This window comes from Prunus mume, linkage group LG5 (genome assembly GCF_029339155.1).
Source record: "Prunus mume cultivar Tortuosa linkage group LG5, ASM2933915v1, whole genome shotgun sequence".
Taxonomy (NCBI): Eukaryota; Viridiplantae; Streptophyta; class Magnoliopsida; order Rosales; family Rosaceae; genus Prunus; species Prunus mume.
In genome coordinates this window covers 27,372,640-27,388,035 of record NC_142702.1, presented here as the reverse complement: position 1 = coordinate 27,388,035, position 15,396 = coordinate 27,372,640, and the positions used below count along the sequence as shown (strand labels likewise).

The window sequence follows — 15,396 nt, the reverse complement described above, 5'->3', positions numbered from 1 at the left end:
CTTCATATATCATACCATAAACTTCGATTATTGGGGATTAAATCTTTGTTGGATTAGTTTCATAAATTCTGGTTTCTATTGTCTTCGAGATATCCCACGCCTGTATCGGTGCTTAGCAATCTCCCAAGCCTGTATCAACTGCATCATCAATTCTCAAGTCAAAACATTCCAAACGAAAACAAGAGAGAGTCAAATTGGATTACACATAAAGAAACTCAGACTAGTGACTAATATTTTTATAAAATAAAAAATAAAAAATATAAACATTATTTGGAGATATCACATTCTAATTATGACCATAAATATGCTTTCCAAATGCGCTTTGAGCTGATTGTATAATCCATTGCATAAGTTTCTGAAACCAAGTTTTGTGCTTTAGTGTTTCTACTGGGAAATTGATAGGATAAACTTGGCTCTTGTTTGGATAAAAGAGACCCCAGTGTTGCTCCACTGCTGCACCAGGCTTCATGTTCTCATTAAACATGGCAAACAAGTAAGTCTCTGTGGAGTTCCCCGGCCGCCTTGGAGTTCCACGGGATGATAACACATGGCCTATTAGGTTTGAATTGTAGATTTGAGCATTCTCGGGTGTTGTCACCTCTCTGTTCCCATCGGAGGGCCAGCCTGTCTCAGACACCACCACTTGGACTTGGGGCGCCTCTGCTTTCTCCAATGCAGCATATAATGCATCCACCATGGTGTCAAACAGGTTATCATAACTTAAACCAACATCTGTCACAACGACCGTCTCAGAAGCGAACAATGCATAAGGCAGTGAAATGTCAATTGGGTCTCCAATGTAGGCAAAATAAGGGTACACGTTGGCTAATAAAGGGGCACCAATGTTGTTGAGGTATTGAGCAATAGGCACCATATACTCTATGGTGTCTTCAGAAAAGGCTCCAGCTGAGGGAGGGTAAGATACACCCAAGACTGATGTCGCAATTGAAGTGCTGACCTTGATGTCTCCAGAACTCAATGCATTCTGCAAGTTTTGCATTGCTGGGAGGACATACCGGGCAGAGTTTCCTGGGAAGATCTCATTGCCAACAACTATGTATCGAAACTGGACTTGCAGCGAATAAGGCGTAATGTATGTTGCCACCCAGTTCTCAGCAGCAGAGTAAGAGCCTGCAAGTTGTTGAAGATCCTCATTCCTGACTCCAACTAGGACTTCGATGCCAGAATTGCGAAGGGCCTCTAATGCTTCTGGGTTTGGATCATAGAGTCTCATTCGTCCGATTTGATTCGATTTGTACATATCAATAACTTCTCTTGGTGGTGGCAAATCATTGGCCACCATTCCATAGCATACTCCAATTGTAGAACCGGTTGCAAAATTTGGACCAAGTAGTACTGAAAGCGCGACGGAGAAGAGGAGACAAAGCAGTTCAAAGTTAGTGGACATTGCAAAGATTGCTGCTATTTGAAACGAGAATAGAAGAATCAGTCCTAGAAAACAACGTCCAAAACCAACAAACAGAAGTATTGGAATTCACTCTCAAAAGCTTTATTGATAGTATGAATAATTTGCAAAGTACAATTACAAACTAGGCTTTTATATAGAGCCACCAAACCCCACTTCGACTGGGAAAAGAGCCAGAGCTCCTAACAAAGGGAAACTTAAACTGACAAAACGGGAACCTTAAACTAACAAAACAGGATACTTGAACTAACAAAACGGGAAACTTGGACCCAAAAAACAGGACACTTAAACTAATTTGCAGAAGTCCTAATGCAATCTATAACGGATTTTTGAGCACTTGAAAAGAATATTTCATATTATTTACAATAAATAGGATGAATTCATTATTTAAACATAGAGAAGGATCCACTACGAGCAACATTGATACTGTTTTATTATAAAATATGGCGGTTTATTAATAGTAGAACTGCTAACTTATATATTGTACTTCGACCAAAAAAAAAAAAAAAACGCAACAAGCTCATTCTATGTACAAACAAAGCTAGCTAAATATATTTCACCCCCCAAAAGAAAAAGAAACTTAGCTAAATATATTCAACAATTACACCATAAAGTTTAACTACCATGCTATTTAGAAATCGGGAAAAAGCAATGCTCCATGGCATGTTTAGCAGCAACGAACCAAGTACACCCCAAAAACCAAACATGAACCCCAGTCCCAAGCTAAGATAGAACCAACCGTCTTCAGGTAAATGGTATCCTCTGTGTTGCTCAACTGCTGGTGGTGGTATCACCCCATTTGCACTGCAATTCTTGTCGAGTGGAGCTCCGCAAAGTTCATTGCCGATAAAGCAAGACTCATCAAGGCTCTGGAGCTAAGTGCTTTTCGGAATTTGTCCCGTCAAATTATTGTAGGACAAGTTCAAATGACTCAAAAATGTCAAACTCGCTGTGCTCGGAGGAATTTCACCGCTAAATTGGTTCATTGAAAAATCCATAGATTCTAACCATTTCATGTCACCAATATTTGAAGGGATTCTTCCAGCCAAAAGATTTTTCGATAGATTCAGTGATTGCAACCCAACGAGAGTGGTCAGTTCCTCAGGGATCTCACCATATATCATGTTGTCTGAAAGGTCCATGCCTTTTACCAATTTAAGCATTTTGCGACCATATTCTGCTCCTCTCCCTTTTGTAAACAAGATCACATTATCCATTAAATATTCAGCAAATGTCAAGATCAATGAATTTGGAAAGGTGGCCATTGCACTAAAGTTGTGGAAGCATCTTGGTATTGTTCCTGATAGATTGTTCTGTGCAAGATCCAAGATTTGGAGACTTTTCAGATAACAGAGTTCATAAGGAATGTCTCCCTGAAGGTTATTTGAACGAATGTTAAGAACCTTCAAAATCGAAAGGCTTTTCCCAATCCATGTTAGCGGGCTGCCAACAAACTTGTTTTTGCCAAGGTCAACAACTAACAAGTCTGTACAGTTCTGCATGGACAAAGGTAATTCTCCAGATAGCTGATTATTGTGCAACTGCAGTGAGGTCAGCCTTTTTAAGTATCCTATGGAGTTTGGAATGTTCCCACTCAAATTAGTTACTTTTTAAGTTTAACATCACCAACCTTTTCCAATTCATCAAGCAATTAGGAATGTCTCCAGTAAGAAGATTGTCCCCTAGATGAAGAGAAGAAAGGTTTTTTGGTTCATCCATCCTATCACAAAAGAAGTGGAAGAGTGATCCAGAAAATGATGAATTGGAAAGATCTAGTGCAGATACTGAGGAGGAAACAAAAGGTAATGAACCATTGAACTGGTTTGAACTTAGGTCAATTGCTGACTGAAAGCCGGCCACTATATTTTGAATTTCACCATGCAATTGGTTGTGAGAGAGATTTAGAGCCACCAACTGGGAAGATATGTTTGGAAACCAAGCCGGAATGGTATCTGAAATTCCTGTATTGGGTAGGCTTAGAAGCTTCAATTGCTTTTGAGTCTGAAGCCACATAGGAAATTCAAGTCCTAGATGCCAATAATCCAACCATAAGCGATTGAGTTGAAAAGGAGGAAGCCAACCTCGACTAGTATTCAGAGCCAATGAGTTTCCTTTTCCAACGAAATCCTTCAATTTTGTAAGGTAAGTAAAATGAACTTCAGACACTGCTCCTTCTAATGAATTATAAGATATATCCAAAACAGTCAGCATTTTGAGTTGACCAATACTTTCTGGGAGAGTTCCATTAAACTGATTGTCATAAATCAGCAATTCTGTCAACACGGACAGATTCCCCAAGGACACAGGAATTGGACCTGATATAGAATTAGCAGAAAGATCAAGGTGGCTTAAATTTTTAAAATTTCCTACATGCTCTGCCAAATGACCTGAAAAATTATTAGACCCTAACGACAAGGACTTTAATTTGTCTGGACCACACACAGACAAACTGTCAAAGATTTCTGATACATTGCCATTGAAATTGTTGAATGACAGATCAAGATCCATCAACTCACACAGATTGTGCAATGAAAGATCAAGTTCCTTGAGAGAGGAGATATTTTGTGGATGGCTAGAAAATGAACCTTGGAAACCACAACCTTTGACAGAAAGGGAAACTAGATTTCTAAGACTGAAAACCCACCTGGGCATCAAAGAATCAAATGTGTTTTCAGAAAGATCAAGGATGGCAAGTGAAGTAAAATTTGTGAGGGGTAGAGGGGGAATGTGATCAAGTTGACAACCGGCCATATGTAACTCTACCAAAGAGGGGAGCATGTTTAGAACTTGTAACCAGTCGGATGCTTTACTAAGATTAGCACGACTCATGTCAAGTTTTTTCAAATGAGAAAGACCAGAAACCCATTGAAGATTCTCAACCTTAAGCTTGTAACCGCGGAGACCAAGATACTGTAAATTTGAGAGATTTCCCAACTGAGGAGGAATTATACCTTGGAAGCTTGCCTCAGATAGGTTAAGATATCTTAAACTTTTAAGTGAACCAAAGAAGCTAGGAATCTGAATACCTTGAAAATTATTGTAACTTAAGTCTAAGTAGTTGAGATACTTCAAACTGAGCAAAGAAGGATTTATCTTACCACCCAACCAAGTAGAAGTGACATAGAAATCCCCAAAAGATAAGTGGAGATCCTGTTGAGAGTCGGGTTTATTAAGGTGGAGCTCGCGGACGTGACCGGTTAAGTCATCACAGACAACTCCAGTCCAATTGCAACAAACTCCTTCACCTACCCACGACGAAAGCCGATTTGAAGGATCCTCAAGATCCTTCTGGAATATCAAAAGTGCTTGTCGTTCACTTTCTTTGCAAGGCACTCCCAGATTCCCATTGCACAAACCAAAACTAATAGTTATGGCTACCATAGTGCTTAGAAACCTGAACAGAAGTAAACCAGCTCTCATGGTTATCTTCATCCAGTTATATTGTGTAAAGTGCATGAACAATAACTTTTGAGTGGAAAATGTTGGGCCACTGACTTATAACATTATTTGATCTTTCTTTGGCCTACAAATCAACCTTTTTCTTACATCGTTATTTTGACTCTTGATCACAATTTTATCTTTTTGCCATTTGTAATGAGATTCCCGCTCGGCTGCCAAAATCGAATACCATGTCTTCATCAAACGAATATAAAAATAAAAAGAACCAATAGATGACATCGAATGGTGCAAAATTTGAAAATAGAAAAAAGAACTTGTCTTAAATTTACCTTATCAAGTCAAAAGTATTAGGGCAATAACAGACCAAAAGAAAAGAAGAGAGAGTCAAATTGGATAACACATAAAGAAAAACTGAGACTAGTGTCAAAAAATCTACCAATGTTGCATTATTCGGAGACAATCACATTCTAATTATGACCAGAAACACGCTTTCTAATTGCTCTTTGAGCTAATTGTATAATCGATCGCGTAAGTTACTGAAACTATGATTTGTCCTTTAATTTTTGTTCACAGAAAACTGATTGGATAAACGTGGCTTATTAGGTTCGAATTGTATATTTGTGGCTGGTGTTGTCACCTCCCTATTTCCATCGGAGGGCCAGCCTCTCTCGGACACCACCACTTGGACTTGGGGCTCCCCTGCTTTCTCCAATGATGCATGTAATGCATCCACCATGGAGTCAAACAAGTTATCATAACTTAGACCACCGTATGTCACAACGACCGTCTCAGAAACGAACAATGCATAAGGCAGTGAAATGTCAATTGGGTCTCCAACGTTATAAGAGGGAAAAAAATTAAGCAGAAAATTTGGGGATTGTAAATTAGAATGGTTTATGGATTGATCATTGACCAGCACTGGAGTTGAGAACAAAAATCTAGGTCAAACAAAATATTTAGATTATGTCATTGTAATTTAATACTAGAGATAAACAAACCATTCTGTGGTCCAACTAGTAAGATAAATACAATTTCTCTTGGAAGGCAGGCTTAAATTTTCTTTCCAGTTTGATCTAAAGAACCACTTGTTGCATTTCGATCTATCCACGAAGCTTGCCATTGCTTGTCATAGAAAGTAGCTTCATCAGCTAGCTTCTTTAAGTTCTCAAAATCTTGGGTTCGCCTGATGAATATTATAGCAATGACTGCCACAAAGAACCCTGCCTTGCATATGAAGTTGCCAGTTTGTCCTACAACACCGAGCCCTGTCAAAGCATCTACAACATATGCCATGAAGAACCCAACCATTGCCGCTCGACCTATATCCAAAATAGTTCATGCAGCAAAAGATACATAGTTCTAATTAGAACTAAGAAATATAATAATGCAATGCATGCAGCAAGAATTGCATGCATATTTCTAAGAACTAAGAAGTGCAAGTGTGTGTGAAGTGATTGATGATCGGAACCAACCATTGATCAGCTCAGCCTCCGGGAGATAGGATCTCATCATCCATGCCCACCATGGTATGATGGAGCTCCTAAACACAACCGGGTCGTCGTTGGTGGCTGATTCTGGGTGAAGCTCAAGAAACTTCCTCCTCCTTGCTTCTGCAGTGCCAAATTGCCAATACATATAAAATAAACAATTTTTTTAATGCATTGTATAAAAAAGTTAAAATAGGACACAAACATAGAACAAATAGCCTATATAAACATGAATATTTCAATAGAAACACAAGTTTTGTGATAAATCTGAGAGAGACCAATTAGAGCAGAGCACCTGCTAGAATGATGCCATCCCAGTCCAACTTGCCATCCTTGGAAAACATATTTAGATCCCATGTCCCTTTCTTCCACCGCTCGTCGTTGAACTTCACAAGAGGCAATTCTGTACCCAAACCATGTTGTGATTTGTAGTCTGCAGCATCCTCTGCCTCAGGCCCATCGATGCATAAAGCAGACTTCTCTTGCTTCTCTATGTTTAAACCATTTTGAGCTTTCACATCCAGCGCAACAACATGATGGGTGGCCTCTTTTGTCCCCAAAGAGCGAGCAGCTGGTCTGGATTTGGCTGTTGTTTCTTAGTGGCTTGATGTGAGCTGCAAACTGTTTGCAATGAAGCAGAAATGGCCAAGGAAGCCATGCCTTATCTTAAGGTAGCTCTCCTCCTTTGTTCTTGCTAGTTTGGTGCTTCAGTTTCTTGTTCTTCTCTTTTTTTCAAAATGATCTTATAGATAGAAAGTAGGGAGGAAGGCCATGCTTGGGAATTTGAAAGCTTATCTTCCCTTGTTTTTGTCAGTGAAGTTATGGGCAAACTCTTTACTGTATCTGCTTTAACCATTTTCATTTTTTTAAAGAATTGGTAAAAATTGCTAGCAAGAAATTTAATATGCATTTTTCACTGAATCTTTTATAGTTTAAATCACTCTAGACTTGGTCCAAACTATCTATAAAAACTTGGGTGGATAAATTCAGTTTGGATTTTCTTTATATTTTATAAACAAGGGAGGCCAAAGGACAATCATTCTTTCAAAGCCAACAATGAACCAGAAATTGTGGCCAAATTCACCTAACTAATTAACTTTAACTCGGAAAAATCTTGAAGACCAGATTGGATTTAATTTCCTGACAATGGTAACAATACTAATATAAGAATAGCAACCACCAATTTATCATTTGAGCCACATTGCAACAAGAAAATCATATTTTTCTTCACGAATCACTTCCTCCAATCGATACAAAATCTGCCAAAAAATGCCACAATTAACTGCAGAAAAAGAGAACAGAGAATTTTGGAGGTTACAAAGAATGGCTTCTTCAAGCTGCCTCTTCAGCCCTCGGCTGTGACTGTGTATTGAAGAGATAAAGAAGAAATCCAACAGACTGACAGAAGCTCTTTATGCTTCCCAACCCCTTAAGACGGTGGCACGCGCAACCCGGTTTACACCCAATGTGAAGGCACCCATTCTGAGATTACACTCGTGGGTCTTGCACATGTTCTTGATGTTATGGAAGGCCCGAGTCATGTACCTTTGGAGCTCATTATTGACCTTCTCTTCGTCCCACATAAAACCTTGAATATTCTGTGACAAATATAATCAAATTTCAGCACGTTAAATTATGTCCCTAATCAAACTCAGAAAAATCAATAGGAGATAAAGTTTTTCCTCTGTCAGTCACCTGAACCCACTCAAAATAGCTAACAGTCACACCACCAGCATTTGCATATATATCTGGGAGTATTATAACTCCTTTCTTGGATAGAATCTGCATCAATTAGAAATCATCCATCAGAATTGTAACTGTCTTTTTCTCCAACTTAAAATCTCAGAAGAAAGAATATGCAGTAATACCTCATCTGCTTCTGGATCAGTAGGGTGATTTGCGGCCTCAACAATGAATTTGGCATTCACAGATGAAGCATTTTCCCTTTACAGCAGAATGACGGATATAAGTAAAATAAGTGGAATTATATAAGTGCAATTAAAAAACTACCTCTTTTGTCAATGAAGGGAGAGAAAGAGAGAGGAGAAGGAAGAGAATTGATAATGCAAAACATAGTATAAGAAACACCAAGGAAAGCAGTGAGTTTGTTGGTAAAGAGGTTAAACCTGTTCAGAACTCCTCCTAAAGCAGAAGGGATGAGAACATCACATTCATGTACTAGCAGTTCATTAGGGTCCATGTTATCTCCACCACTGAAATTTAATAAACTTCCAGTGTTTTCCTTGTGCTTAATCAACTCCGTGATATCAATTCCATTTGGGTTCTTAATTGCGCCAGTGATGTCACTCACAGCAATAACCTTACCACCTCTCTCGTGTATAAGCCTTGCTGCCCAGGATCCCACATTTCCAAAACCCTATAAAAGTTCACAAAACAATCATTTTTGATATGATCACAAAACGTTATTAACAAAGAAGACAATGTCAAATGATTCTACCTGAATAACAAAAGTCAAATCTTTAACTGACTTCCCATATTCTGCAAGTAAAGCTTCCGTTCCAAAAACAACACCGCGTCCAGTTGCAGCCTCCCTACCTAGTGATCCCCCAAGATCCTAAAAACACAAACACAAGAGACAACTTAGGTAAGAATGAGAGAATTTCTGTATGTTACTTATGTGTCCCAATTTCACAGTGTTCAGTACTTACAATGGGCTTTCCAGTCACAACAGCTGGTGAGTGACCGTGAAATTTGGAGTACTCATCCAAAATCCATGCCATTGTCTGGGCATTGGTGCCCATATCAGGTGCAGGAACATCAGTATGAGTTCCAATGAGATCATGGATTTTCTGAGTGAAGACACGAGTCAGACGCTCCAACTCACTTTTACTTAACTCCCTTGGGGTGCATCCAATTCCACCCTTTGCTCCACCATATGGAATGTCCGCCACAGCAGTCTTCCAGGTCATAAGTTGGGCCAGGGCATTTACTTCATCCGGATCAACCTTCAAAAACAAAATAAGATAACTTTCAATATAGAATTCACAAAAAAGCATATACATTTCTCTAATTTATGCTGCTGGTTTCAAACTTTTTTAAAGGCCAGGCAGAGGTTCCTATGTGAAATCATCTCCTAGAAATGTGGACTGGACTAGAGAAATGTGAAACATTGCATTTTGTTGGCGCAAAACAGGGGAAATGATCTGGGATCTGGGTTCTCAGTTCTCATAAAAAAGAAGAAAGGCTAAGTGACAAATAAACAAGTGAAATGACATTTGTCGAAAACATAACTACTTAAGGGACCTGTGCAAAGACAGAACCTTGAATGATTACTTTACACATGAACTGTTTAGCCAAACCAATTAGCTGACTTTTGTAAGCCAAAACACAATACAGATACCCAAAAGCATAATTTATTTTTATTTGGTCTTAAACTATATATTTCTTCATGTAAAATTTATTTATTTTTGCAAATTATACCAATTCGATTAGTGACCAAAAGTTAAGACTCAAAGTTTATATCTTCAATTAATTACTCTTCCCTCCTGAACTTTTTGTAAAGTATGATGATCTTTCAGCTTTATCTCAAAAAGCAATCAAATCATTGGATCTACACAGAAAATCCAAAAACCCCCCAAAACCCAAATGACATTATGCAGAACACAAAATAAACAGATCATGAAAAGGACAAAGCAAAAGACAAAAACCCAACGGAAACAAAACGAAACACATCACCTCAGGATGATATCTGATCCCTCCCTTCATTGGTCCACGTGCATTATCATGTTGCACTCTGAATCCAACGTACGAAACCAAGCTTCCATCGTCCTTCGGAATTGTGCACTCCACCTTATCCACCACAACAGACAAAGTTCAACAATTTCTCGAGAAACAATCACAACTGATCAGATTATAATCAAACTTTAATAAAAAGACCAAAAAGAAACAGCCGATGAACCTTGATCTCTCTGAAAGGGATCAAGAGACTCTTCTCAATCTTAGCATCCAATCCAAGAATACGGGCCGCGTTGCGAAAATTGCGGCTTGTTGCGGCGAGGGCGTTCATGGCTGCCAACAAAACTCAAAAACAGAGACTACCCAGAAAAGAGAAAGTGATGGGAAAACTTTTCAAGATACCGAAGGAGAACTCCAAGCCAAAGGGAATAAAAATTGGGTGGTGGCCAAAATAACGCAATGGGATTTGTGAGAAGGTGAAAATTGAAGACGACAAAGAGAGCTAAGCAAATGGTGATGAAAAAAAGAGTGAAGTGGTTGGTGAGTATATATAGGGAAAGAGTGGTTGAAAATGAAGGTGCCAGCCAGCCACTGTTGGTGATGTTATGGATTTGCTTAGAGATTTTGAAGAAAGAAAGAGAGAGATGTGTAAACACCTAACCACATTGTAGGGATAAGCTTGAGGAGCTCGGTCAATCACAGCACTAAGCTGATGTGTTACTATTGACCTTCAAGGGCATAATGGTAAATATATATAGTAGTCAAGCAAAGCCAGCTATTTTAGATTCACCGTAGCAGAAATTAGGGGGCCAGATTTTCACGTGAAAATTGATGTGCATGCATATAATGACCGTTGTTTCTATAAACAAATGAATTTTATTTTTTTTTCCTATTACAATTATTATATTTGGCATCCACGTAGTTTGGAAGAAGGCTTATCTGGGCAGTTCAACGACCGGAGGATGACGTGGCATCCCAATCAATAACCCTCCTACCTTCCCTTGTAACATCTTACGTCACGACAACTCAGACTTAACTGGAGTCAGATGAGCAATCGCTATTCAGTATTATCCACGTGGCGTGGGAATTGACGTGGGCCAGGTTATTAAGTTGGACCACGCTTCGCCGCGTATTGGGGATGAGGTGGACAGATACGCTTTGGAAAGGAAGGTGAGGAATTGAAGATAAATTAGAACTGAGCCTGAGAGTATCTGAACAGGTCTCAACTGCAAAAGGGACCAATTGGCAAATTTCCAATAAGACAGACAACAGACCTCGGTCGGGGTAAATGGACAATGTCGTTTTTACCCTACTAGATTACACAAACAACACTTTGATTTGTGTTGTGCTATCAAAACTCAATTTTGCTTTGGTTGTTCTGCAAGTAAGCAGTGCCAAGAACAAACACACCATCTTTTTAACGTTTTCATTACGTGTCCTATCAGCCAGCGTCTCGAGAAACAATTCATGTTCTGCACAAATCCATCCATAACCTGGTTTTCAGAAAATCAATGTTGTATCTTAGAATCCAATAGAGAAGGTTGCTGGGATTTGGTACATCAGCTTGGAGGAGACATTGAAGGAAACACAATTTAACAAATCAAACCATTAATTCGCAAAATGATCTGATCAGTTCCGTCTGCAATTTTGGCTTGACTAAGATGAAAACAGTTTTTCTTGTAAGCCAACCACTTTCTTAGACCATGGAGGAGTTCTCATTGGGAGAAAAACAAAAGGCAAACCAAAATCATTCAACTCAGACCAACAACAAGCAAATTGATTGACAACACAATCAAAGGACATTTTTGAGTTAGGCACCTCAACGAAATCAAAACTATTCGAGGAAATAAATTATCCTCCAAGCAATCTATTCCAACCATAAGTAGGCAATCTTACAACTTACAAGGTATAAAATACAGTACAAAGATAACTACCAGATGATCTTCTAAAAGTTTTGTGCTATGGTCACAGTCTCACGAACTCCCACGTGTGCTCATAAAGTGTCTCAAAGGAACTAACATTATAATGTCAAAATCTCTCTGAAAGATGGAAAGTCCTGCACCTTCAGTTCTTGACCATTCTCCTACAATCAGTGACAAAACTTTCAAAATGAACAGATAAAAGCATGAAATATGGTTTACACATATAAAATGTTATAGAAATACTTATATATCCCAGCCAAAGGCTATTTCTTCAGAAGATTTCATAATGTTGTGAATTTTAAATGTGCCAATATTCTGTCATTGGGTAACAAATATCGCAGACCATCCATAAACCCAAATGGTCAACAAAAACGGTAAGAATGCAATTGCACTTAGAATACATGTGCACATACTTTAATTTGAATGAACATTGTGCAAGACATTTAATACAAAGGACCCCGTTACCACAACGCATTTTCCTAATGTGTAGGCCAAACAAAAATTAAAGTGCCCCCACCCCTACCCCAACCAAAACATCAAAGATTTAAAATAAATAAATAAATAAAGTCCCTTCCAAAAAAAAAATACAATAAGCCTGGCAGGATGGTGAAGCTGAAATAAGCATCTTATAATTCACTCCTGCCAAATGGCTCAGATGTTTTACTAGATCTGCTCAAAGAACAACTACAGAGTAGCTGTTCTCATCCTGAGAGGTGTAGTTTAATAAGAGCACATCATCATCGCCATATAAAAGATGGGGAGGAGAAAGGAAAAAACACTGTAGCATGATGAACACTTAGGAGTGGCATGACATGTTCACAAAGACCTGGCACAGCTGCCCAGTTTGCACCAAAGAAGAAAAAGGGAGCCAGCCATGGAAAGAAAACTTCTTTTGTTCTTTTTTTTTTCCCCTGGCATTGAAAAATACATAATTGATCTGATGGAACAAGTGGAATCAGATATACAAGTTACTGAAGACTACTGCTAACCAAGAATTTCATAGAGCATAAAGATTTCATGAATTCATCAATCACTATCAAAGAAGCAAAAGAAAAATGCAGAAAGGGTGGATATTAGACATTTATCATAATGCTATACAATTATCTACCATATTTGAAAAACTTGGACCTTATCATATGAGCTTGATCATTGTATCATAGAATTTGAATAAGAAATAATGCTAATCTCATAAGCCTGAAGACCAAGAAATTAAAACTTACCTCACCTGATATATTTTCCATTGCTGTTATTATGTATGATACTGTCAAGTTAACCTTCTTTCCTATAGTAATAACCACATGCATAAATCAGGACACTGATCTAGTATGGTTTTTTGGTTAAAATTTGCAGAAAACTTGTGCTTCCACAATGACGAAAAAAATAAAATAAAATAATCAACATACTTCCTCTTTCTTCGATCAACCCCACTATTCCTTGCTTCGTTTTTTGCAAGAGCAGACCCAGGGGGAACAGCATACTGCATAGGAGAAGGGGCTGGAGCATTTGCTGTCACCGAAACAGTTGTAGCTGGCACAGGAGGCACAGGTTGCTGAGGTGGAGCAGGAGTAGGAGGTGCAGCAACAGGTTCAGGAAGGGGTCTCGGTAATATATGTTTCAAACGGTTGTTCCTATAGTTCTTCCAAAAGTAGAATTGCTGCCTATGTGCCAATTCCTAAAAGTTACAAGAACCAGATGAATTTACTGCTAACTCCAATATATAGCTCCAAACACTTTAAATTTTAAGGGAGAAAAACATCATTCCAGAAGTGACTCAAAAGGGAACAACACAGAAGCATCAGAAATTGACCTTGTTAACAGGATGGGCCATTGCGTTGCGAAAGTTGGCATTTTGAAGTTGCTCAAGAAAAAATAGGCAATGAGGATACCTGAATAGTTACAGGAAATTATATCAAGGGTGGAAAAAAAAAATACCTTATAAAAGAACGTAGACCAGTCAATGAACTCAAAATGACCACAAAGTTATTTTATTTTTTTAAGACAAAAATGACCACAAAGTTATTATAAGACATGGGCTTTCACTCACATTATAAATTTCGTATACTCAGGACGCTGCCAATATTGAAGATATTTCAAGTACCCAATGAAAGCCTCATCTTCAAAATAACGATTTTGAGCCAAATCTGTAGCAAACAGACAAAGAATAAGGAACTTTTATAACAATGGTGCATGTCCATGAAGATAGAGTAAATGCAAAAAGAAAGAAAAATAGCAAAGTGAAAGAGAGTACAGTGAATGTAGGTGGGATTTGCAAGACATTGGACGAATTCCAAGTTCAAGCAAGAAGCGTTGTCGGCCGTCATCTGGGTCCTTGTATATGGTATTTGTCCTGCAATTACCAGTAGAAATCAATCAAATTGAACAACTTCTTTCTCTGTTCCAATCAAATGGGTAAAACGTTTGAGAAATTAATTAAGATAAAATGAACTCCCACGAACCCCAGGAAAGTTTAGGATATCGACAAAAAATCATATAAATCAGAAGAAAAATAAAAGGCAAAAAAATTATAATATTTGAAAGCGAAGAGGAAGAAGGTGGGCTTGCTTACAAGGGTGGAGTATCGGCTGTTTCGTCACTCTCTGTGCCAGAAGCCATTCAATTTCAAGCCTCCCACGCACTCAGATATCAGATTTTGCGAGCGATTTTCTGCTATTCTCCCACCCTCTTTACTTTAACTTGGATTCTTTATTTAACGAGACTGAACAAGAAGCGCCCCCTTTCTACTAGTAGTAGCATCCGTAACAATCATAACAACTAAAGCAGCGGAGATGGGCCAAGCCGGCGTTGCCTTGGTCTGAGCCCAATCTCAAAATTACTACTTGATTTATTTTTTAGCCCATAAATAATAAATATTTTTTTAAGGCGAAAAAAATAAAGTTGAAACACTCCCCACCCCAACCCTTCCCCCTCCTTTTTTCGGTCCTTTTTTCGGAATACAAGCGATGGTCTAAACTAGTACAAGGGAGGGGGGGTTTCTCACACACGCACTACCACAAATTCTTGTTAATTGTCCAATTTTTGCGCTCATGGTATATTGACATTCACTAGAAATTCAGTGTCATTAAAACAATTTCTCGAATTTGAGATCCCAGCTCATAGGATAGGATAGTGTTTTTGTTTGCTTGTATCAAAATTGATTTTGAAACAAGAAGATATTGCCATGTAACAACCCACGTTACTTGTCTAGTTTGTTCAGACCTAAACTCATTTTGTGAAGATATCTTGGGATGAGGATGTCTAAGAATGTGATTTAACCTGTTGGAATTCACATCAAGGGCTATAAACAGATCCCATTCATAAGCAATCGACATACAATAGACTCGGTCCAATTTCACAAGCTTCATTCTAGAATGGAGGCTAGAATCAATTTGCAACATTTCCTGTTCTGCATAAATCCTCCACCTGCGTTTATTTTATTGGAAAATATATGCCCACATCATGTCATTTG

The 15,396-nt window shown here is 38.4% G+C and overlaps 2 protein-coding genes and 3 pseudogenes across 3 annotated transcripts; all 5 read right to left on the bottom strand.

Moving 5' to 3' along the window:
• Window positions 1–286: 286 nt before the first annotated feature.
• LOC103333106 (glucan endo-1,3-beta-glucosidase pseudogene) lies at window positions 287–1,518 on the bottom strand (annotated as a pseudogene).
• A 186-nt stretch (window positions 1,519–1,704) lies between these two features.
• Window positions 1,705–4,858, bottom strand: LOC103333009 (receptor-like protein EIX2; annotated as a pseudogene).
• Window positions 4,859–5,740: 882 nt separating this feature from the next.
• LOC103333105 (light-harvesting complex-like protein 3 isotype 1, chloroplastic) lies at window positions 5,741–7,115 on the bottom strand (annotated as a pseudogene). Its single transcript, XR_016127108.1, has 3 exons — window positions 6,608–7,115; window positions 6,298–6,435; window positions 5,741–6,144 (listed from the first exon to the last, which is right to left on the bottom strand). The product of XR_016127108.1 is annotated as a light-harvesting complex-like protein 3 isotype 1, chloroplastic (transcript).
• Window positions 7,116–7,513: 398 nt separating this feature from the next.
• LOC103333008 (glutamate dehydrogenase 2) lies at window positions 7,514–10,658 on the bottom strand. Its single transcript, XM_008235809.2, has 8 exons — window positions 10,232–10,658; window positions 10,009–10,122; window positions 8,982–9,278; window positions 8,771–8,887; window positions 8,439–8,689; window positions 8,181–8,256; window positions 8,008–8,094; window positions 7,514–7,910 (listed from the first exon to the last, which is right to left on the bottom strand). The coding sequence occupies exons 1-8, from the start codon at window positions 10,337–10,339 to the stop codon at window positions 7,725–7,727; spliced, it is 1,236 nt and encodes a 411-aa protein (XP_008234031.2). The 5' UTR covers window positions 10,340–10,658; the 3' UTR covers window positions 7,514–7,724.
• A 1,175-nt stretch (window positions 10,659–11,833) lies between these two features.
• Window positions 11,834–14,674, bottom strand: MED31 (SOH1 family protein). The gene is given in 7 exon segments (XM_089052142.1): window positions 11,834–12,091; window positions 13,334–13,602; window positions 13,738–13,816; window positions 13,975–14,071; window positions 14,179–14,221; window positions 14,223–14,277; window positions 14,497–14,674. Coding segments are annotated over 7 exon segments (609 nt in total). The 5' UTR covers window positions 14,544–14,674; the 3' UTR covers window positions 11,834–12,072.
• Window positions 14,675–15,396: the final 722 nt, after the last annotated feature.